The sequence below is a fragment of the Silurus aristotelis genome (genome assembly GCF_946808225.1).
Source record: "Silurus aristotelis genome assembly, chromosome: 28".
NCBI classification, from domain to species: Eukaryota; Metazoa; Chordata; class Actinopteri; order Siluriformes; family Siluridae; genus Silurus; species Silurus aristotelis.
This window is the reverse complement of record NC_139601.1, coordinates 12,211,251-12,235,614: the sequence shown is the minus strand read 5'-3', so window position 1 is coordinate 12,235,614 and position 24,364 is coordinate 12,211,251. Positions and strand designations below refer to the sequence as shown.

The following is a 24,364-nucleotide window of genomic DNA, read 5'->3' as shown; positions in this document are numbered from 1 at the left end:
AAAGAAGTCTGAAGAAACATTCTGCATTACAATTAATAGAGAAATGCATCCGGCTTAAGGTGGAGGAACTTTATTATGCAGTAAAACAATGACCCAAAACTTAACAAAAGACTTGAAAAACAAAGTGGGAGGATTTAGACTGTCCACGTGAATCAGTACAGTGTTCATTAGGACTGGGATAGATTCAGCAAATCATCAGTAAATCCTATCAGCAAACTTTCTTAGAAAACTGCACATAGTGTATCACAGGCTTGTCACATAAAGTATATTGGTTGAAAAGTATTTTTTTATGTAATGATTAAAACCTTTTTAAATCCTGTAGGGTACTTTGTTGATTATGTGATTATGAACACCCTGAAGGATCAACAATACCAGAATGCCAGACACTATATTGTGTTTTATATATTATATATATATTGGCGAGCAGTCTGACGTCACTGGGTTTTATAGTTCATTAGAAAAGACGCTGTCATGGAGCAGGATCAAACCCCGCCTCCTGCACGGGGATTGGCTCCTAGTCTGCAACCACGTGCAAAGATCAGAGCAGACAGCCAATCATAGAGCAGAAAGCTAAGTTGAGTTGAATGCGGGTGGGAAGAAATAACGCAGCGACAATTCCCCGACTTTTTCCTGGTGAGTAGTTTCACTTGCTTTTAACACGATGATCTCATGAACGACCTAATTTACCCTTATATTTTCCTATGAGTTTTTTTCTTATAATTCAGCATTGCAGCACGTGTTAGGATTAATAATGCATTTAATAGGTGCAGTAGGGTTATGGATTATGGATGTTGCTTAACGCAGCTTGTGCGCGCATGCTAAACTTGGCGTAGAATTTTTATTAAAAAAAGATTAAATAAAACTTCACCTTTTTGTTACGTGTCAAAGCGAAACCGATGCAATTAAAAACAGCAGAAGTCATTAAATATTGCGTGGACGTTTCCTAGTGATGTTTTAGTACGTGTCATTTTACTGAATCGGTTCCTTTCAAATGATCCGATCAGCAAGGTGATTCACCAGCACATTTTATATGGATGAAGGCTCATAGCAAAATCTCAGGCATTATAATATTGAGGGAAATGAGAGAAATATTAAATAAAGCAATTTTTAAGGATGTTAAATTTCCTTTAACTCAATCCCAGTAATTGTTAGAACAGTATCCTATTATAAAAGAAACTCCACATAATAAACCAAAGTATATACTGAGAGCAATGGACCCTCTGTCCCTGAATGCACTGCAAACAAGGAACATGCATTACAGTATTAGGGTTAGAATAGTGCTGTACACTTAGTGTTTCATCATTTAAAAACTACACCTTTGGGTATTGAAGATGCTTCTGTAAATGCTGTCTTGTCTTTCTGTGTAAATATGACTGGATAGAATGCAACAGCTTCCACAATAAATGTTTGTCGGCGTGTAATTTTGGGATGGAGGTCTATATGTATCTGTGTATAATATTGTAGTGTCTTAACTGAATTTGGATTCTCCAGAGTCACATACTGTTATACATATTTTACAATTACAATAATTCCCAACATAATTGATGAAATAATTCAGTACAATGTTATTGACGCTGCTCACAGCTCCAGGCTCCTGAGTTTAGATCCTGAGCTCTCCTTACCTTCTGTGCAGTGTTTTCATTCCACATGTCTGTGCAAAACATGACAACTTCTAGAAACCCTGCATGGTCCCCTGCAATGAACTTGTGTTCCTAGGATAGATTCCCAAATTATTATGACCCTCACGAAGATAAAAGTTTTTATTGACATTAAATGACTGAAATTTCTATTTTATGATTTATTTCTTATTCAGGTGAGAATTTTAATGGCAGTTGATGGATTTTTTGCATTACTGTTGGAAACAGGGGATCTAATACAGTTTATACTGAACAAGTGACAGGCCTGTGTTATTGCCTCAAAGAGTCAGCTATTAAAGACTCCAATTCTAGCCATGCAACACTTATTTTTAATGTTAGGAACAACCCATTGCACTGTCAAGAACATTTGTACCTTAAAAGACTCATTTGCTGGGGGAGGATCTGCACATCTTTTTGCTGAAGTCATCCGTGCAGCTGTACACGGTTGCATAAGCTACCTGGGTGTTATTTATAATGCTAAAGGTGAATTTCTGTTTGTATAATAATAGCTAGCGTAGCTAACCCTCTGTTACATGCTGTTTTATTCTGCATCAGTCACAGCCATAATGCTACAAAATGAACTAATAAGCAAGCAATTGACTCGATTGAAAACTAACTTCTTTGTTCTCGATTCGTCCATTTCTAAGAAGCCTTGAAGTAATGTAGTTGCGCTTTTTCCTGTTTGCAAAATTTTGTAAATGTCAGTGGTGTTCAGTCAGTTTTGCAACTGGTTTTGTATTCTACACCTTTCTAATCCACACTTTGTTGCTTTGAAGTGCTTCAAACGTATCTTTTTAAAGACATTAAAACATTTTTTTTCAGATTCCACCAATGTTGTCATTTATTGTTTAAGGTTTTAAAATTGGGCTTGCTTCGAACAATTATTTGCACTGTTTGTAAGTTTTGAATTTGTACTTAACAGCATAAACTTAAAATAGATTAAAACATATATGGACCCCATATTAGCATTTATAAATCCTTAAATGTTCTCATGTAATTGAGAATAGTAATACAATTAAGTAAAAATACTTAAATATTGTCCATACTGGCAAATTATAAATTCTCCCACAAAACTTTAATCCCTAAACAAGACTTGAGGTGTAAAGGTATAAACAGATGGTGCAGTGTTAAGCAGATTGCCTCCTTAGCTATTTTATTTGCAGCCAAAGCTGACTGAGGCTTGACCTTGGCTTCATTATCTTAATCATATTGTTCTCTTTTGGTGCTTTATGGAGATCCAAAGATGCAAAATTGCACTTGGTTTGTAATGCAAGAGCAGTTACTGTACCCAGGATCTGCTAAATGAGTAGCACTAATTTATTCCACATTTACTTTATTGCAAATGAACAAAATAAAATAATAATAATACAACAATGAAGAATTATTATTATTTTTTTAAAGATTTTAAGACACCAGAACATTTACTAAAAATGGCATGTTGGTGTATGTTTGTTTGTGTTTGCAATTATGTTTTTATTCAGCAGTTCTTATTATCATAGAGTTTGGATTTCTGTATTAGGACTAAAAATGCATTTGGGCCTCGGTTCAGCGGTCCAGTTCTAATTTTCGTATTATAGTTTTTAAAGCCATTTTTGGTGATTTTCAGAAAAACATTTGAAATATGATTCCAGGTATTAAGCAGAGCATTAGGGTTGAGTCATTTTAATCTATATTATGTTTAGGAGTTGTCTGTTTTTTTTTTTTTGTTTTTTTTTTCTGTAAAGCTGCTTTGAGACAATGTCCGTTGTGAAAAATGCTATAGAAATAGACTTGACTTGTGCACAAAGGTCACATGTTCTTCCCATGCTTTGTGCTTTTTGCTCCTAGAAACTCTGGTTTCCTTCTCCAGGACAAAGATTTCTTGTAGACTTTGTAGTCTTTGTAGACTGATTGGCGTCTTTAAAATTTCAGTAGTTTGTTAATAAAGCTGAAAGTGTGATTGGTTGGCAACTTGTTCTTAGTGAACCTCCTGCTTTATCCCCCCTCACATGCCCTTCTGTATCATTTGTGTGACATTAATTTGATATTTGTAACATTTAAGCTGCTCCGTCAGGGAGTTAATGTTAAAATCCTGGCTTGCAGTGGAAGCACATGCTGACATAAAGCTCAACAGTGTGACCCCCCCCCCCCCCACCCCCAACCACCAAAGTGCACAAATCAGCTGAACAAGTTGCCAAATATGTAATGACAAGAGATGCACCTCTGTGGCTTAGTAAGCTTGATCAAGACCAGGAGGACATGATATCAGCTGCTTGTTTGACGTGAACTATTTACTGTGTTGCATTACAGATCAAATGACTGTTTAAGCAAAGAACTAAATGAAGTTTGATTAACTTGTAGTGTGGTTCAGCTTGTAAGAGGGGTGCCACGTTAGAACAGAGGCTCTGTGTCCTTTGTCATAAAAAAAAAAAAAAAAACATTTGCAGAAATGTATAAACCTCTATTGCACTGCAACATCAATTCAAGAAAGATTCAGTTGTCTTAAAGAGTACAGGTATTGGACAAATATTGGCTTGAATTGTTAAACAAAAGGAAAGAGATTTCCTCCTGACATCTTTGACACCTTAGAAAATATATATTCAGTAACAGTATACTCATGTAATGCCTTAAACACATCTTGGGTTATTCTTCCGACAAATTTTCAACAATAGTTTCCAAAGTACAAATTGCTAAAGAAAAGTATGGTATAATTCAGTAAAAAAAAAAGTCACATGAGCAGTAGTTTGTTATTTAATGTGGGTGTGGCCAAGCTGTCTGATAGACTACACTGACAAAAGTTTGTGGAAACCTGACCATAAGATTTGTCTGTGCTTTTCCATATTAAGTCCCAATTTGCTGTTATAATAATCTCCCCTCCTTTGGAAGGTGTTTCGCTAAATTTTGGATTGTGTTTGTGGAGATTTGTGCTCATTCAGGGACAAGGGTGTCATTAAAGTCAGGTACTGATGTAGGGTGAGGAGGCCTGAGGTGCAATCAATGTTTCAATACATCCCAATGGTTTTCAGTAGGGTTGAGGTCAGGGTTCTACAGCAGGTCACTAAAGATCTTCTACTCCAAGCCATGTAAACCATATCTTCACAGAGCTGGCTTTTTCATGCTGGAACAGGTTTGGGTTCCTCATTCAAGGGAAGGGAAAATGTGTATGTTTCCACATACAAGGACCTCCTTTACAATAGTGTGCCTCCAATGTTGTGGTGACAGTCTGGGGAAGAACCACATATGGCTGGAATACACAACAGTGGTAGTAATGGCACAGTGCACATTAAGTTCACAGAATGACAAGAGCGTCACAATGAGGAAATAGGAAGTATAATTGTGCAAAATTAAACAGAACTTTGTTACATAAAATTGTGAGTAGCATTTCATAACGGTACCATTTTATGCACCTAGACCTGTGTGTAAGTGTGAGTGAGTGGAGGGGTGTCAGGGGTTTTGACAACCTGCCTGATGAAGCAAGACCATGAATGTGTAAAATGTTGACAAAGTTTACATGCCTCCTAAGCAGTGATTCGAACATGGTTGAAAGGGTAGCTTATCAGATGCAGCCATACTTTTTTAACGATCCTTGTGTGATAACAATCTGCCTACCAACATTTTTAGTGCAGACACTTCATGATTAGGCACTTGCATACCTTGGCACATTTTAAGATTGATAGCAAAGTGACTTGACTATGACTTTGTGAAAATAGATAAGAGAAATGTTGTGCGAGGATGACAAGGCACAACAGTGTTTCGATTTAAAGCTTTTGTTGTGTGGTTTGTGTATAGGTTGCTTCGAAACAGGTGCTGCAATATTATTGTCTGTGAAGTTTACAGACATTTGTTTGGTTTTTTTTCCCTTTCAATACTCTTTATTCTTGTCTAGTCACTATTTTGAGCACTTGTTGTACTGTGAATTTGCTGTATATTTCTTGTCTCTGACCATTTAGTTGCTCTTTATGTAGTCCTGTGTACGTAATGCTACTTTATGTGCTGCACCATGTTTCTAGAGAAATTATATAATTTCTATAATTATTATTATTATTTTTTTAAAATATACTGATACTGGGAAGAATTCATGAGTGGCTGTTTTCTGCTAATGGTCATTGAATTACATTTTTTTTTTCTTTTGACAAATTTTGGTTTAGCACTGGAATTTATTGTTTACACGTCTTTTTCTTTTTTTTTTCTTTTTTTTTCGCGTAGATCGTTGAGCTTATCACTGTCCAGCCTGATGGAGCATGTCCAAGGAACCTGGAAGACCCTAAGCAATGGGTTTGGATTCAGAGACTCCGTGTTTGAAGATACCTGCATGTCTCCTACTATAACCAAAAGCTTTCCTTATCGCAGACGCTCATCGGATGATGAGAAAATAACCAATCCATCCAAAGCGAACACCATTCGCGTTTATCTACCAAATCAGCAGCGCACTGTGGTTTGTGAGAATATATATACTAGCTGGCACATGGAATCAGAAAGCTTTAGTATTTTACTATAAAAATAATAATTAAATTTTAGACAGAAAATGACAATATTTACAAGTTTGGGTCTGTGCTCCCTACTGGACCTGTCTAAAAAAAAAAACTGACTTGGTGTGATTTGGATTTCTTCAGGTGAATGTACGACCAGGCATGACCCTGCACAGCTGCCTCATCAAGGCCCTTAAAGTCAGAGGCCTCCAGCCTGAGTGTTGCGCTGTGTTTAGGCTCCATCCAGAACACCCTAAAAGGTAATGGCAGTACATTTTATCCAATTTTATTTGTATTCAGTTTGGTTTTATATTCATATTTATATTCATATAATAATTTATATCATGCTGTATAATGCAGAATACTAATTTTATTGACTAGTAATTTTGCCTTATTTTCACTCTACCAGCCAAGGTTACTGAAGGTTACTGAAAATTAAAGTCTTCAAATTGTTATGCGATGCAGTCTGGGCAAATGCAAGATTGTCAATGATTCACAGGCAGGATAAGAAACCTCAAAATATTATGTTGAGATTTTATAGTTGGTATTTACCCACATTTGATTTGGCAGTGGCCGTGAATCTTAGAAGGAAGCCGGTTCATTTTCAATTAGCTTGATAACCTAAACTAGCTTGTTACAAATTTTCACATGTACTATAATTACACTATAGGCTCTCGAGAAGCCAAACGCTGAGAGACCATAGGCAAACAACCGTTTCCCCAGCCTCTAATAAACCTCTAATTCTGCAGAATGATTTTAGTTGATCTATGCCATCACCGATCACTGCAGAGAGATCATTGCAAGATCAGAACAGAGCACATGTTGATAACATCCAAACTATTTAATTACACTTGTGGCGAGCTATATGCATCTTTCTGAACTTGCACTGGTTCACAGGGCAGCGTAGCATACTTGAAGAAAAGAGCTGTCTGCCCTCTTCTGCATACAAATTTAAGAGGTTTTGGCATATTTTAACTAGTACTCCGTGTACTGGCTGTAATTAAGCCATCCTGATGTACTAAATAAATTCTGTGGCAAACATTTTCCTCCTTTGTACCCCCTTTAGTTTCATTGCAAATCACACAAACTCTGTGTGTGTGTGTGTGTGTGTGTGTGTGTGTGTGTGTGTGTGTGTGTGTGTGTGTGTGTGTGTGTGTGTGTGTGTGTGTGTGTGTGTGTGTGTGTGTGTGTGTGTGTGTAATATATATATATATATGTATATGTATGTATATGTATGTATATGTCATACACACACACACATATGTGTGTATGTATGTGTATATATAAAACTTTCTTATTATAGTCAACACCTCCAGCTTTATGCTATATTTTGACAGTAAAGAATGATGACAGAAAAAAAAAGAGAAGAATTATTCTGGTTGGCCAAAATGAAAGTTCTTTTAGTCTATGCAGTGTTATACTGTGGAGATTTGTTCATGTTCATAGATTATAGCAGATTGTAGACATTTATATTTACATAAGATTTCTCTTTAGTCTGTAATTATCCTTGGATTAGAGGACAAATTAAGAAGCAGGTTTTAAACATCCAACTTGCCCTGGTTTCTTGTATTTATTACAGTAGGAGAAATAGTTTAATGAAAAACTACAGTCTTCCCAAGTTATAGTGTATTATTTCTTAAAAAGTAAATGTGATAAATGTTGCATGGTATGTAATTCTCAAGTGTGTAATTGTGAAAGGTGTTAGTCTTATGTTGTTTTAAAGACTTTTTATTTTTGTTTTATTTCATTGATTTGAAGTTATTTAACACTTTAGTAAGTAAAATCTTTACAAAAAGTACTCCTGATTTCAGCAAAAAATCCCGTATGGATTGGAACACTGATTCTACCTCACTCATTGGGGAAGAGCTGCTGGTCGAAGTCTTGGATCACGTACCGCTAACAACACACAATTTTGTGAGTGAGCTTGAACTTCACATGACCCTGTGGTGCCTTTGGCCCATTAAAAAAAATTACACTGTTTAAATAAAACTGACCAACCAGACGAAATTATTTTTCATTAGGTACGAAAGACTTTTCTGAAGCTGGCCTTCTGTGACATTTGCCAGAAGTTCCTTTTACATGGCTTCCGATGTCAGACGTGCGGATACAAATTCCACGAACACTGCAGCACCAAAGTCCCCACCATGTGTGTTGACTGGAGCAACATTCGACAGCTTCTGTAAGTTTGAGGAAAGAGATTTATTAGAATGGGATTTGGTTTAGATTGGGCGTTAGGATAAATCCTTTTTGCTATTTTGCTCTTCAAATGATATGGAAATTAAAGTGATGAAAACTTTGTCAAACTGCTGATTGAATAACCTCAGTAGGAGTCTAGATCATTTGAGTATCCTTTGGTAAGTAGTTATTTTATTTGTGCAGACAAAGAGAGAACAATTGGCGCAGTCATAAAATGCTGAAATATTGCTTTGGCTTTGCTTTTATTTTATTTTTTAAACCAGGAACCTTATAACCAATGGAATGGAGGTAAAGGTAATCAAAAATAAAGATCTTGATCCTGCAAGCTGATTAAATTGTCCATTATAATGGTGATTACAGATCAGTGGTGGCTGGTGGTTTTAGAAAATGGGGAAGCACAAGTGCCTTTTATTAAAGGCACTTGTCATCTATCTGTGTTATGTTTTATCAGTTTCATCTGTTGGTCTGACCTTCAGTTTAATTCTCAGAATCTTCTTACAAGTAATACCCCAAAAAAATTAGGCTGACAAAATTAGTAGTGCCTTTTCACTACGCTGCTAACCAGCAAGCTCAATTTCCCTGAAGAACATTGTGACAACTAGATATGTGTTAGATTAACAAACAAATGCAAAAATGGATTAAATATTAATGTATGCTTGCAATATTTACTAATTAAACTGATAACTAGATATAGTTGCAAACATCACGAAGCATCTAGAGACGTACCAGCGCCATTTGGATCCCGCTTGATGTGGAGTTTTGACATTGGACCTCTTTGAGTGGCAGGGAGAAGCTGGTGTTGGATCTATGATGATCGCAAATGTTGAGCTATTTTATGAGTTGCTCAGTAGCTCCTGGTCCCTTTTTGAGTTTGGTTCCTCTCAGAGTTTCTCCCTCATAACATCTAAGGGAGTTTTTTCTTGACACAGTCACCACGGCTGCTCATCAGGGATAAATACACATCATTCACCTTAACTGTTAAATTCTGTAAAGCTGCTTTGAGACGATGTCCGTTGTAAAAAGCGCTATAGAAATAAACTTGACTTGATCTAGCAATTTTGGAAAGAAAATACATTGACTATATATGTTTTTACATAAAGAGTGGATTAAGTAGTTTGAGATGTCATTCAAGTTCATTACTGTTTTACTGAGTGGCAGTTGGTTTTCAGTCATCTTATAGAAAACCTGTTGCAAAAGGTGCACTGTGTGTGTGTGTGTGTGTGGGGGGGGGGGATTATATATTTTTATATATATTATATTTTTATTTTTTCTATGCAAACACTTCTACATACACTCCTAATTACATCTAGTCCCATAACACATTAAAGTCCTATATGTGTCCTATAAGCTTAAGCTTTCCTCCCATTAATAAATAGATTACATGAATCTGTCTTACAAGCCCAAAGATTCATTTTGGTGTTTGGGGATTTTCTTACAAGCTGCACTGTCCACAGTTTACATTAAATGAATAAACAGTGTGATTAGTCTGTGAGCTGCTTCACCATAAATGATGAACAGACTCCGAGCTTCCCATGTAGTTTTAAAGTAGTAGTCTAATTTTCAGCAAGGTTTTGTTTATACATATATGCTACAATATCACAAATATCCAACAGGAAAGGATCTGTCAGAAACTTGCTCATTTCATGTAGGTTTATTGCTGTCCAGATACAATGGAGGAAATATTTAATTACAGTGTGAAAAGCTGTTTGAATAGTGCTTAAGGCTCTGCCCTACTCGCATAAAGCAAAATCAGCTGTTTATTATACTCATGTATATATTAATGTTTTGATAAATAGTGTGATTCCAATAGCAAACAGTGTGATTCATTATACATGCATATAAGTACTAAAGGATGCAAAAATGGAGGGCTGTGCAGTATACAAATTATTTCGCTATTAGAAAAGAAAGTAAATGCCTAAAGTGCTCTTGACTCCCAGTAGTTTGATGATCCTTGCTACAAATTCACACTACAAGAGTTTTGCATACACTGTTGTCTATTCTCATCGCAGACATTCTTTTGAGATGCATATCAATGAAAATAGGGCAAGGCCTGGCACAATGGACTATTCTATATATGATTTACACCACTGAACTCTCTCCTATAATTTCTACTTCTCCTATACTTATCCAGTGTCATTTTTTTTTTCTTCTGATTGCTAAAAAAACATCTGGTCAAGGCCAGCACTTTCATGGCTTTGTTAGCAAATTTAATAGCAGTGAAATCTGTATTTTTATTTGAATGGTAAATGTCTACATATTAACAAAGGCTCTGCTAGTTTCTGGTTGTGTGTGTGACCGTATAATAGAAAGTAAGGAAATTAAAAATGCAGTCCTGAAGGATATTTGCCCAAAACTGAATGCTATTGTAGCTAACAAGGGAAGCCTATAGCTACTAGTTCAGCATGAAAAAAATCATCAAACAATCATCTTAAAATACATGAAACTAAGTGCTGAGGGGAAAAAAACGATTCTAGATTTAATACAGCTGCCACTATTGATTTCAGCTCTGTAATAGTAATAATTTTTTTATTTTTATTTTTTTTATTTTTTTTTTATTTAAATGTTTACATCTAAAGACCTAAAGTCTCAGAAAACACATTTATATAAGATGCTGAACTATTCACATGAATAATTTACATTAAGCTAACTGTGAATTGTTGGTTTCATGTACATTAGCATTGCAGCTCAAATGCAAAACTGAGTAAAAGAATTGTCAGACATTAAACGTGCCTTAGCTAGGTGATAAGAGGGACAAGTGTAAAGTGGTTTTCGGTTGAATTAGACTTTTAAATACTTAGACGAGTTTTGCATTTTGACCTACTAAACTATTCCTGCTTTAAATCAAATCCAAGAGTTCAGCTTCAGTTCAAATTGTGTCAAAGTGCATAAATGCTTGACACTAATGCCATGTTCATCTTCCTCTCCCAGTTTGTTTCCCACACCAGGAGAAAGTGGAACTTTGTCACTTCCACCTCTCTCATCTCGGCGGATGCGAGACTCTTTATGCCGACTTCCTGCCAGGTTTGTTCTTTGAGGCTAATTAAAAGCAGCAAATGATTAGTGGCTCTTTATTTTTATTTTTTCACAATAAATTATGACAAATTGTATATTTTCACATATATTTTGATTATTAAAGTTCTTTCACTGTCTTTGTCATGAAGCTCTTTTGCACTCTGCCCAAGGATACAGCATTTTTGAAGAAGTTCAGACTAAAGCTTAATGAAGTGAATACGCGGTCATGTGGCTTTGAATATGGAAAAAATATTAGACACAACAGGCAGAGTTCCTATGAAACAAATGCTAACACTGAGCAACACAGCAAAATATCCCCTCTGGAATAACTGGGTAATGCCAGATAAAAATTCTCCAAACTGGTCTCTAGTTGAAATTGGGGATTTCAAGCTTTTCTTGAAACTGACATCAAGATTATAGGCAAAGTGGTGAATGATACCCAAAAAAAGTCATGCTTTTTAGCTTTTTTTTTTTTCTTCTTCTTGAAAAAAACAGAAAACTGCTTTCTAGATTGCAGGACCAGTGAATTGTTCACAGTATTATTTCTGACAAGCACAGGAAAAACAGTTTTTCTATGTACCTTATGATTATTCTATCAGCCATGATGATGTTATATGAATTAAGAATAAGGAGATTTGTACATGCTTGTACAGAAAAGCTTTGTATTAAACAGATGTCCATGAGTCAAATTGAGTCAAATTGTGCCATGTGTCTGAAAATTAATAAAAACAAACAATGCACTGCAAAAGGTACATTTTTGGCTAAAGTACGCAGCAGTGAAATGCAATTCTTTTTTTCCAAGAGTGTGTCTTCAAATGTGATCCGAGCAATTATTAAAGGCATCAAGCCATCGCATTAGATTTACTACTACTGCATCAGCACAAATCGGGAGGATCTAATCAGTTTTTTGTTTTTTAATTGCAGTATTATTTCTAAGAATAGTTCCTACATACAGTTGTTGTATTTAAATGAAGACAAAAACTCAATGTTCTTTCATTTTCAGCGCTTATCACAGACACTCTACGCCTCACGCCTTTAACTACATTGCACCCTTGCCACCCTCAAGCGGCTCTCTCTCCCAGAAACAGCGCTCCACATCCACACCCAATGTCCACATGGTCAGCAGCAGTCTGCCTGCGGGTGGGGCTTCATTTGAGGTGAGGACTTCACTTGAGGACACTATTTATGTATAGGCAAAACCATAGTTAAGTGGTGTACCAGGGGTAAACTGGGGAGGTGAGTGTGCTTGATGTCCATCTTGGGTAAGCACGATTTTGTGTTCTCAACACTGCTATCATGGAAATAATGTGATTTTTTTTTTTTTAAAGTTTTGAAGAAATCTCTTTATTGTGTTTAATAATGTAACTAAATACAGTTGCTAAAACCAATAGTATTGCATATTCCAAATGAGTAAAACCAAAAGGGAAACACTGGAACTGTAACTATAATTAGCATATAGATAAATCACAAGTTATTAAATAGGATTTGATGCTGCGCATGATCTTTAAAGTTAAGAGTAAGGCAAAGTTAGGAAGTTATTGAAATGACAAACATTTTCACAGTTTTGGTAAAAATTGTATATACTATTCTTGTGTATTGCTACTTAAAATTCAGTTTTGGTCTTTTTTTTGGTAATTTTTTATTTGACTATAAATCAGCCACATATGACTGGTGTTTCCAGATCGTCAAACACAAACGACTTGCATTAATTCTGATAACAAAATATTTTCCTTAGACTCAACTGTGGAGCATTGGTGATGTGATTAGCAAGTACAATGACCTAAATGACCAGCGTTTTTTCTTTCTTTCTTCCCCCTGATAGAATGTGAATAAATTTTTACTGAAATTTATTTTCCAACTCTGAGTCAATTAAAATACATAACATTTTGATGCCATATGTTCACAAACACCTTTCTGTATTTTCCCTTTTCTGACAGGATTCCTTAAAAATTCAGGACTCTGGTGAGAATGATCTACAAATATTTGATAGAAATTTTAAAACACATTTCAAAATTACACACTAAATGAAGTTTCTCTCATTTGTATGTTCTTCCTTTACAGGAAGACCCTCTAATCTCAGCCCCACAGGATGGTCTCAGGCCAAAACTCCAGGCCTTGTTCATAGAGAAAAGACTTCATCTAATACTCAGGAAAAAAACAGAATAGTAAGTGTCAATGTTTGTTTGTTTTTATTCTATTTATTTTTTTATTATAAACTTTTTTTTTTTTTGTAACTGCATGTTGTACAGTCACACCCAGTGGGTTATTCATGTGTCTTTAAGTCTGTATAAATCATTTGGCCAGTTAATCAGTGATAAAGCCTAGAATTGGATATTTGCTAGTGATTTTAAGATCAAGGTTATTGTGGACAAAATAACTTTATATTCTTGCATGTTTGTGCAAAACTTTCACAACTCTGTTATACAGTGTTTAGCTTGCATGCTTAATGAGAATTTTGATACATATTTTAAATAATTAATACATTTATTTATTTTTAACTGCCCTTTAATTTAAAAACAGACCAAATGTTGTAATGTAATGTTGTAAAAAACCTTTTTCAAAACTGTGTGTCTTTAGAAATGGTTTTGTGATAAGATTGTAAATATTATTTGCCAAAAAAAACCTTTTTTTTGGTACATAGTTAGACTGGAAACACCGGCATGATCCTAGTTGCCAGTGATCTCACAACATCTCAGTAAAATTTGGTGAATTTAGTATATATCTATTTTTAAATAGAAAAAAAAAATATTTTATTTTTAATTTAAATAAATTCTGTATTTCCTGGTTAGGGCATAAGTAAATGAGATTTTTTTATTTTATTTTAATTTTTCTTTTTCTTTATTCTCTTTCATGCATCTTAAAAGTTGTCTTTGTCTGCACAATTTTGGTGGATTCATTGAGATTCGTTTCTCTTCAGCGGCCCAGGGAAAAGCGAGACTCTTGCTACTACTGGGAGATTGATGCCAGTGAGGTGGTTCTGCACTCCTGCATAGGATCAGGGTCATTTGGGACCGTTTACAAAGGGAAATGGCACGGTAAGCATTACAGGGTATTAAAATTATATGGTGATTGGGATAAAAGGAAAAGTTCATTAGTTTTTAAATATTTAATCAACCCGTCCAAGCGGAATGTATGTGATTTGATGGATACGTTTATTATTTTTGCCTCAAACAGACTGGGAGACTTCTTTTATTAAGTAAGTTTATTGCAAAGTATCATTGGCAAGTTTTCTAATAAATCTTTCATCATTTGCAATATAATCTTAAATACAGACTGAAGGGAGTTGCTCTTCCCCTTTTAGATGTCTTGGCTTTCTCAACATTACAAGGTTGTATGAAGCATACATAGTTTATGCCATTTAGAAAGTGGCCTATAGGCTACAATGGACTCATGCTAGTGTGATTACTGCAAGTTTGTGATACGCTATCTCCCCATGGTTTCTTACCATACACCTTCTCGGCACTTGTGCTTAGTGTTTTACATAATAATTTATAGTATTGTAAGGTTTGAGTATGTGTACTCACTTATCTGGCATCGTTTATTTACACTAAGTTATGCCCTAATTGGTGAGTGTATATAGGTGTTAGATTAGAGTGATTGGGGAGGCTTCAAGCAGGCACCTTGTAGCATGGTCCTTTATGTAGCATAAGTTTTGTCACTGTGTTACGGCTATAACACCTTTATTTGTTTGCTGATGGTTTATATCCACCTACTTACGTTTTTCGCCTTTTTTATTTGACCTAATAAAATTGTAACTTTTATTCACACACTATTCTGCACTTGCATAAGTATTGTTTCCTTTTCATTTTGTTTGAAAGCTTGGGTTAGAGGGGAAGTTCTTGCTCTAGGAGCTGATGCATTAAGAAGCAACATTTATTTGCGATGTGCAGCCATGTAGCAGGTTAGTTTACTAGTAGCTTACCCTCTCTGAAATGGATACCTTGCCACTGGTACACTGTATTTAGGGGATATAATAACACGAAATGTATTTCAGTGTCTGCCGTCAAACTGGAGAACAAATAGCATGGTGTAATACTAAAAGTCATTTTTAACTGTAATAATAAATCGGTTTTAATAGACACATAAGGAAGATTCAATTATTAATAGTTAATAATTTCATTTAAAAGTTTTTTTTTTTCTTTTCAAACTTATTAGCCTATTAGAAACGTCAAATAAAAAAAAATTTAATAACCAAGAACTATATTTTGTTTAAATTGAGCAGCCCTTGTTGTGTTCCTGTTAAGACTACCGATTGAAAGTCTGTGAAGATGGTGTATCTCTCTCTTTCTTTCTTTGTCTATTTCTCTCTCTGTCCATCTCTCTGTGAGTGTGTTTCTTTGTGTCTGTGTGTTACAGTAAACAATTGCTATTAATAATGTTAGTACTCTTCTAGTCATTTCTTTTGACCTGAAGTGAATAATGACTCATTTGATGCAAACAATTATGACTGACTGCTGGCATTTTATTAATTTTTATTTATTTATTTTTCATATCCCTGACAACCCTTTTACCAAGGCCCCAGACATTGTTTCAGATCTAGTTACTTGTATGTAACAATGTTGGGTTGATCTGTGCTACTCATGAAACGGCTCTTAATGCATGCACTTTCTTTAGGTGATGTTGCTGTGAAGATTTTAAAGGTTATAGATCCAACGCCAGAGCAGCTTCAGGCTTTTCGCAATGAGGTGGCAGTTTTGAGGTAAGCACATTTGGAAATATGTTTCTCCAGCAATATTGCAAATGAAGGTTTTTGTGATTGATTAGGCAACCCAGCTAATATATATGGAAAATTGAAATATGCTAAAACAAAATAATGTGTCCATTGCTATTAGATGTTGTCTTTCTTTTCATTCATGCTTTTTTCTCAGGAATAAAACTCTTAATTTCTGACCTGACACCCCATTTATGTGTCTGATCTAACCACTCCAGAAAGACTCGTCACGTCAACATCTTGCTGTTTATGGGATACATGACCAAGGATAATCTGGCCATCGTGACACAATGGTGTGAAGGAAACAGCCTCTATAAACACCTGCATGTCCAGGACACCAAACTGCAGCTGTTCCAGCTGATTGACATCGCCAGACAGACTGCACAAGGCATGGAGTGAGTTACCAAGAGAGGCATTAAAGCCGTAACAATAAACAGCTCTATAGTCTGCAGGTATTGACTTTTATAATATAGCATTAAACATGACATTATAGCACTATAGTGTTAAGAGTAGGCTTGAATATTCATTGCAGTGTGTTGGGCAGAGAGTTGGGGAGTTGAGTGCTGTGCTTAATGAGGTGGAGAGTCATTTTCAAACTGTCTGCAGTGTTTGTGTTTTCCATAGTAGATTAAGTTTGGACTTTTTCCACTCCATCAACAAGTGTGAATGCGTCCATTTTTAGAATAAGGGGTAAGAGTTCACTCAATATAGGGGTGTTTAGTATGTAAACACGGAGGCATTTTTTGTGTTCAACAGAAAAAAAAAAAAAAGATGGTTCTACTGCATTGCAGACAACAAACAATGGTGTCGGTGTGTTGTATCTTGTCAGAATTGCTTTTTATAAATTGTTTTCTTTTATATTCCCAGCTATCTGCATGCAAAGAACATAATCCACCGGGACATGAAGTCAAACAGTATCCTTTAAATACTTCTTAAAAAAAAAAAAAAAATTTTCTTTAATGGACAATATAGACAAAGGCAAAACTTACTGTGTTTTTAAAGTGTATGCCTGTCTGCTTCCTGTCATTCAAAAAAATTTTTTTTTAGAAACTAATGCCTGAGCAAACTCAAATAAAGTAAAATAAATGACTGAAATGTTTGGCTAAAACAGCCATTCTTTTTATTTGTTTAGATGTTTTTTTTGGGGTTTTTTTTGCACTGGAGCTGTTAGATGAAATTAGCTAAACAGTAATCTATGTCCATTTCACTGCAAACTCTTTTTTATAAATGCGTGTCTCATTATGCACTTGTACTTTCAATTATCTACATAAATTTTTCTTTAAAAAAATTTGATTATATCAGGGAGTATCCAAATTTACAACCTAAAGTTTAATGAAGGTACTGAATCTGTGTAACTTTTGCACAATTCCAAGTCTAGCTATGTGGAGGTGCAGTGTTTATTTATTTATTTATTTAAACAGCGAATCTCATTTTTGTAAAACAGACATACCAATATATCTGGTTTAGCCATTTAGTATTTTATTTAGGCAGTTCAGTTAAATAGAAAATGCCATTAGGATTGCACAAGCCAGTGCACTCTTAGTGCCGGTCCCAGGCCGAATAAATTGGGAGGGTTGCGTTAGGAAAGGCATCCAGTGTAAAACGTGCCAAATCAAATATGCACATCACGAATCAGACTTTCATTCCGGATCGGTCAAGACCCGGGTTACCAACGACCGCCACAGGTATTGTTAGCCAACACGGTACTGGTGGAAATTGGGCTACTGTTGGCTGGAGAAGGAGAGGAGGAAGACGTCTACAGAGACAGCAGGCAAAGGAGAAGTGTAGGTAAGTAAGGGTGAATGGGGAATGAAAGCCAGTAGGAGTAAGACAGAGTATATGTGTGAATGAGAAACAGGGCAGTGGAGTGGTGCATTTTCAGGGAGAAGAGGTGATGAAGGTGGAGGAGTTCAGGTACCTGGTATCAACAGTGCAAAGTAATGAAAAGTGTGTTAGAGAAGGGAAGAAAAGAGTGCAGGCAGGGTGGAGTGGGTGGAGAAGAGTGATAGCAGGAGTGATTTGTGATAGAAGGGTATCTGTGAGAGTGAAAGGGAAAGTTTATAGGACTGTAGTGAGACCTGCGATGTTGTATGGTTTAGAGACAGTGGCATTGAAGAAAAGACAGGAGGTGGAGCAAGAGGTAGCAGAGCTGAAGATGCTAAGATTTTCATTGGGAGTGACGACGATGGACAGGATTAGAAATGAGTTTATTAGAGGGACCGTGCATAAAGGACGTTTTGGGGACAAAGAGAGGCCCGATTTGTCCAAAATGTACCGCCAGTCCACTAACTCGTATTATGGGTTTTGTGGTAAAATTCACATTTTTCCCTTTCTGCCCACTAGCCTTTTTAAAAATGTTGTGTAAAACCATACTAGTTTCAACACACATATACTGCTGTATAGAACTTTCAAACAGACAGTGTTGCCTGTATTTATAGTAATTTTTGGGGTATTAAGTACTAATGACGGTTGGACATATCATGGAATCTATGATTGTACTTTATTTCAGCTTTATGATGCATCATTAGAGTTTATAAATATTATTTTTAATTCACAATTCTACAAGGACAGTTATACAGATTCATCAGCACTGGCTTTTTTGCAAGGGAAGTATGGGTAAGCTGCCATACTATGAAATATATATTAGGATTTTTAAAAGTATATGGCACTTTTTATTATGCAGATTATCGAAATAGCTGATTTAAGACATCTGTGATTTAACCCAGATTTTGCAAGCTGTACAAAGACAATTTGGCAACTTAAATAACTACTCTTTACAACTGTGGTGCACAGAAATCATTTACATTGTGGTGAGTTTACATTGTCTTCCATTCCTGTCGGCCAAAAACAGGAATCTGAGGCTCGATTGGGCAGTTGAAGATTGGAAATATAGCAGGTGATGTTTTAGTCTCTTGGAAATGTATGTTTATAGTTTAGGGTGCAAATATTCTAGTTGATATTGCAGTTAGTATACTGGTCATAGGTCAAAGATCATATGCCAGACAACAATAGGCAAAGACATGTAGTCGTCGGATTGTTTGACCCAAGGAACTTGTGTTCTCTAAGTTATCTCAGCCCTTGAATCACATCTCTAGATATCTTTCTCCATGAAGGCTTAACAGTGAAGATAGGAGACTTTGGCTTGGCCACAGTGAAGACCAGATGGAGCGGCTCACATCAAGTAGAGCAGCCTTCAGGATCCATTCTTTGGATGGTATGTCTAGAAACAGAAATATGTTTGGATAGCACATCATTTGAATTTAAGAGTAAAAGGAAATAAGCTATGCTTATAATTACTAATAGAAATGTATCATATGCCAAATCTAATTACATGCTCCAGGCTCCTGAAGTGATCAGGATGCAGGACAGTAATCCCTACAGTTTCCAGTCAGACGTCTACTCCTACGGTATTGTGCTTTATGAGCTGATGACCGGGGAGCTCCCATATTCTATGGTTGCAAACAGAGACCAGGTATCTACACATCACAACTGATCAAACTAATAAAATAAATGTTAAAAAAAAAAAAATTTACTTGTACAGATGTGGACAAATTTGTTGATGCCTCTCCATGGTGGAAAACTAAACAAAACCCATAATTCTTTTTAAACTAGCTTGCATATGAATTATTCTTAAGTTTTAAAATAGAATTTTTGATTTAGATTTTTGATTTAAACATTTTTTCTTTTTACAGTTTTAACAAGTAAGTACACCCCAAGTAAACATGTCAAAACTAAGTCCAAATTGTCAATATTTAGGGTGAGCACTGCCTTAATCCTCCTAGGCATGGAATTCATCAGAGTTGCACAGGTTGTTGCTGGGATCCTCTTTTACTCCTCCATAATGATGTCACGGTGCTGTTGTATGTTAGACACATGCCGCTTCTCCATCTTCCGCTTGAGGATGCCCCACATGTGCTCAACAGGGTTCAGGTCTAGAGACATACTTGGCAACCCCATCACCTTCATATTCAGCTTCCTCATCAAGGCAATTGGCGGTTTTGGAAAACTGCTGTTCGGCCCAGTTTCTGAAGGGAGGGCATCATGTTCTGTCACAGTACATGTTGGATTAAATGTTTCCCCCAATGAACCGCAGCTCCCCAGTACCAGCAGCACTCATGCAGCCCCAGACCATGATGCTACCACCACCATGCTTGACTGTAGGCAAGATACAGTTTTCTTGATTCTCTTGACCAGGGTGTCGCCACACATGCTGGACATTATCTAAAACAAACAATTATATCTTGGTCTCATCATAGTCTCTTTTATACGATGGCCATGCAAACCAACTTGTTGCAGTGGTGCAGAAGAGTCTTCTGAAGCTGGCGCACAAAAAAGGCCACAAACAGTTTGCTGAAGACAACTTGTCAAAGTGCATGAATTACTGGAACATGTACTGTGGTCTGATGAGACTAAGATAAACGGACCCTCTACTTCTGCAACCTCTAAAGCAATGCTGGCAGCACTTATGCGTTTGTTTTTTGAAGCCAGCTTCTGCACCTGACACACAGCACGAGGATTCAACTTCTTAGATCAACCCTTAGACAAAACCCGTCTTGGAAAACCTCTGTATGATCCTGGCCACTGTACTATAACTCAGTTACAGATCTTCTTATAACCTAATCTTTTGTGGACTATCAACAATACTAATTTTTAAATCCTCAGAGTCTTTGCCATGAGGTTTTATGTTGAACATCCAGTGGTCAGTATTAGAGAATTATATTCAAAGCACCAAATTTTAACTGCTGTAATACAAAATGCACAAATTTGTAGGATCCTGTCAAGCAGACAAAAACGTGAACATGAAGAAGAGGACATGTGGCTTTGCATGGTTGCATAACGTACTTAGGGTGTACTTGCTTTTTTTTTGCCATCCTTTTAGGCAATAATGGCTGAATATTGAGTTATTTTTAGAAAACAGTACATCTGTACTGCTACACAAGCTGCACATCGACTACTCTAAAATATATAAAAGTCTGAATTGTGATGGGTGTACTCACTTTTGTGAGATAATGTAGATCTTCATGCTGTTGAAGTATTATTATTACTTCTGAAGAGCCTAGATGCTAGATTTAGCCGGGTATACAGCTCTACTTGGTCATTTGTGGCAGAGGAGCCTCATGCATTTTCTTCCTCCCCCAGACATACTACATCCTCAGGGTCCTAGACTTGCAACTTTTATCCCAATCAGCCGAAGCATCGAATTGATTTTAAATACTTGGATAAGAATGCTGATATACTGCTGAAGGCTTTTCAACCTTGATAAGCATATTCTGCATGTGTATTGCATGATGGAATGATTATTATAATCTCTTTTGTAGATCATCTTCATGGTAGGAAGAGGTTACTTGTCTCCAGACCTAAGCAAGTTGTACAAGAACTGCCCCAAAGCCATGAAGAGACTCGTCGCCGACTGCATCAAGAAGTCGAAAGACGACAGGCCGCTGTTCCCTCAAGTAATTACTATTAATATTATTATTATTTTTATTTAGTCATTAAAATAATATTTAGCACCAGTTTACTTCAGCTTTGTTATGAACTTTTATACTACGAGTACTTTTGAATTGTCAAATCTGATTGGTCAATAGTGCCAACTGTAATCCAAATGCCATTTTTTCCTTCTATAGTAATAGGTATCTATTTAGATCTATAATTCAGGGATCTTGTATGCAGTTTTTATGTGTAACATGAAAAAGTGAACACACTCATTTTAAAAGACAAGTATGTATTTAGACTAAGAGCCTTTCTGCCATAATAACTATTCCCTCTGCGCCAAAATAGCTTATGTTTTTTTCAGTGAACCACAAGGAAAGTTTTAGGTGCTGTGAAGCCACAGAAATCACTGAGACCAGGTTTAAATTAAAGCATCATTGTTCTGCAGAAAGAGTAATCTGAATTTAAAGGATTTTGCAAACTGACTTGTTCCTTTGCTTTTTAGATTCTCGCCTCAATAGAGCTACTGCAACATTCTTTGCCCAAAATCAACCGCAGCGCCTCAGAGCCGTCACTTCACAGAGCCACTCACACAGACGACAGCAGCATTTGCACTCTGACCTCCAGCAGGCTGCCTGTCTTCTAGTATGGCTGCCTTTTTTTTTTTTTTTTTGTTTTTTTTTCCCCCTAGATGTTTCTTCTGCTAAACCTGGAGCACCTCAGTCACATCAGCGTATTTAAATAACGTCTTAAAATGAAGCACAAGAGTTGAAAAAGCAAAGCTATTCAACTAATGATGAGATGTTGCCCCTGAAAAAAGCTTGCATTTTTATAGCTTTGTCGTTTCTCAAAAATGCCGGGAAAGCCCCCTTTTTTTAATTATTTTTTTTATTTTATTTTATTGTTACACGTAATTTATTCTGTCTCATTTGGTGAGCTAAGAAATAAAGCATAGCATTAAATATAACTGATTTAGCACATGCTCTATCATAAATATTGGGACAACCCATGATTGTTGGCACAGTAGCTTCAAATGAGTTTTCACTCAAAATATATATTTTTTGCACATTTCAGAAAATTGACATGAATCTGATTGACAGGTACGTAGGTGTTTTTAAAGTTAAAGATTATTGAGATATTAATAAATATATTCGTTCACTCGGTTCCCACATAGATTTTCTTGCTTGAAATACATCGTTCCTACCCTTCCTGTTATTTTAAGTTCATTAGGATTCATGTCAAATAAAATTAAAGTATGTTTGACTTGCCTAACATTTTACAAGTACCAAGTTAACAATGGTTACCTGGAATTATTATTATTTTTTAACCAATATTGTTCAAATTAATGAGGATATATTAGCACTTTACAAACGATATTAATGGTCATGATGATAAAGTTAATTAAATGTACAGATTTTACATGCATACTTTTTTACTGTTACAAGATCTTTTTCTTCAAAATAGCCTGCAAGAAAGTGTGCATGTAAAAATCTAGGACTGCACATTCACTACTCTTCAGAGTTGGCTGGTCTACAATACTATAAAGTTCAGAGCTATTGGCTGATACTCAACACTTATCCAATACTGACATCCTCTCAGGATGTCCTGAGGGTGAGATTTAAGACCTGTTCTGTGTTCTACATGCTGTGTCCTGTTCATAATACACATTTATTGGCATGAACATCAGATTCCAATCCAGTGTTTTTGACCTATATCGGACTACTTACCCATTCAGTATTGAAACAGCGTGTTAGTTTTACAAATACATCAGCACTCAATCTAATTAGCTAAATTCTCCTTCATTAATTTCAACACATTCTTGACTGTGTAAAACCTGATTGAGCTTTTGGTTGTATATTAGGAGCTAAGAGTGTAACCGCACACAAATTTCTATATTTTAACGGCCTATTTGAAAGTCAGACAGTGACATCTTAAATTAGTATAAGTGCCAACTCTCGCAGTGGCTTTCATTATTTGAGAAGGTGTAGACCGATGGTATTTCTTTCTTTTTTTTTTTTTTTGTTGTCTTTAAAGTTCTTTCTAGGGTTGTATATAATTTTGAGAATAAAAATGTAAAACATATCGCTGATTGAGATTCTAAAGCATTTACTTCTTTGTATTGACCTGGTATTCTTTAGTGAGGGTCCAACTTGTGCACTTGGAAGACTGTTAATGCCTTGTATTTTAATAAAAGTCAAAAGTCCAATACACATTTCAGTCTCATTTACTGCACAATCAGGGCAAATAGGGTTTTGTGTCTACTGTATCGAATATACAGCAGTTGATTTTTTTGTTGATGCCCTTATTTTCTTTGCTGTAATGGAGTATAGCAGGGTGGTGGATAAGGATTTATTTTTACTACAGATGTGACTACCTGCATGTCCTCTTTTACCAAATTTACGAACCTCCTCTTTGGCCTGCCTCCTTCCTGGTGGCTCCATCCTCAGCATTCTTCTAACGATATACCCCATGTCCCTCCTCTGCACATGTCCAAACAATTTCAATCACGCCTTTCCCACTTTGTCTCCAAAACGTCTTACATGCGCTGTCCCTCTAATAAACTATTTTCTAATCCTGTCCATCCATCCTCGACCGAACAGGTATGAAGTTCTGATTTTTGATCCGCATAATTGATTTGGCACGGTTTTACTCTGGATGCCCTTCTTAACGCAACCCTCCCCATTTATCCGCGCTTGGGACCGGCACTAAGAGTGCACTGGCTTTTGCAACCCTAATGGCTGGGTTCGGGACACTATAAAATGTAAATATAATACAATAAGTATAGAATGATTTGCCAAACTAATAAACCCATATTTTATTCACAATAGAACATTACTATTGGAAATGTACCATTTTAAGGAAAAAATAAGGTAAAGGTTTTAGAGCAATAAATGCTTCCATCCAGAAATTTTTTTTTGGGAAGACCTTGC

The 24,364-nt window shown here is 36.0% G+C and overlaps 1 protein-coding gene across 1 annotated transcript; it reads left to right on the top strand.

Annotated features, from left to right (window-relative positions):
* The first annotated feature begins 561 nt into the window (after positions 1-561).
* raf1b (Raf-1 proto-oncogene, serine/threonine kinase b) lies at positions 562-23,640 on the top strand. Its single transcript, XM_083534337.1, has 17 exons — positions 562-633; positions 5,823-6,051; positions 6,230-6,345; positions 7,897-7,999; positions 8,107-8,264; positions 11,210-11,302; positions 12,297-12,450; positions 13,231-13,255; positions 13,355-13,458; positions 14,211-14,328; positions 15,908-15,992; positions 16,223-16,399; positions 16,872-16,918; positions 19,100-19,218; positions 19,345-19,476; positions 21,323-21,457; positions 21,940-23,640. Exons 2-17 carry the CDS (start codon positions 5,851-5,853, stop codon positions 22,078-22,080), a joined length of 1,908 nt encoding a protein of 635 aa, XP_083390463.1. The 5' UTR covers positions 562-633; positions 5,823-5,850; the 3' UTR covers positions 22,081-23,640.
* Positions 23,641-24,364: the final 724 nt, after the last annotated feature.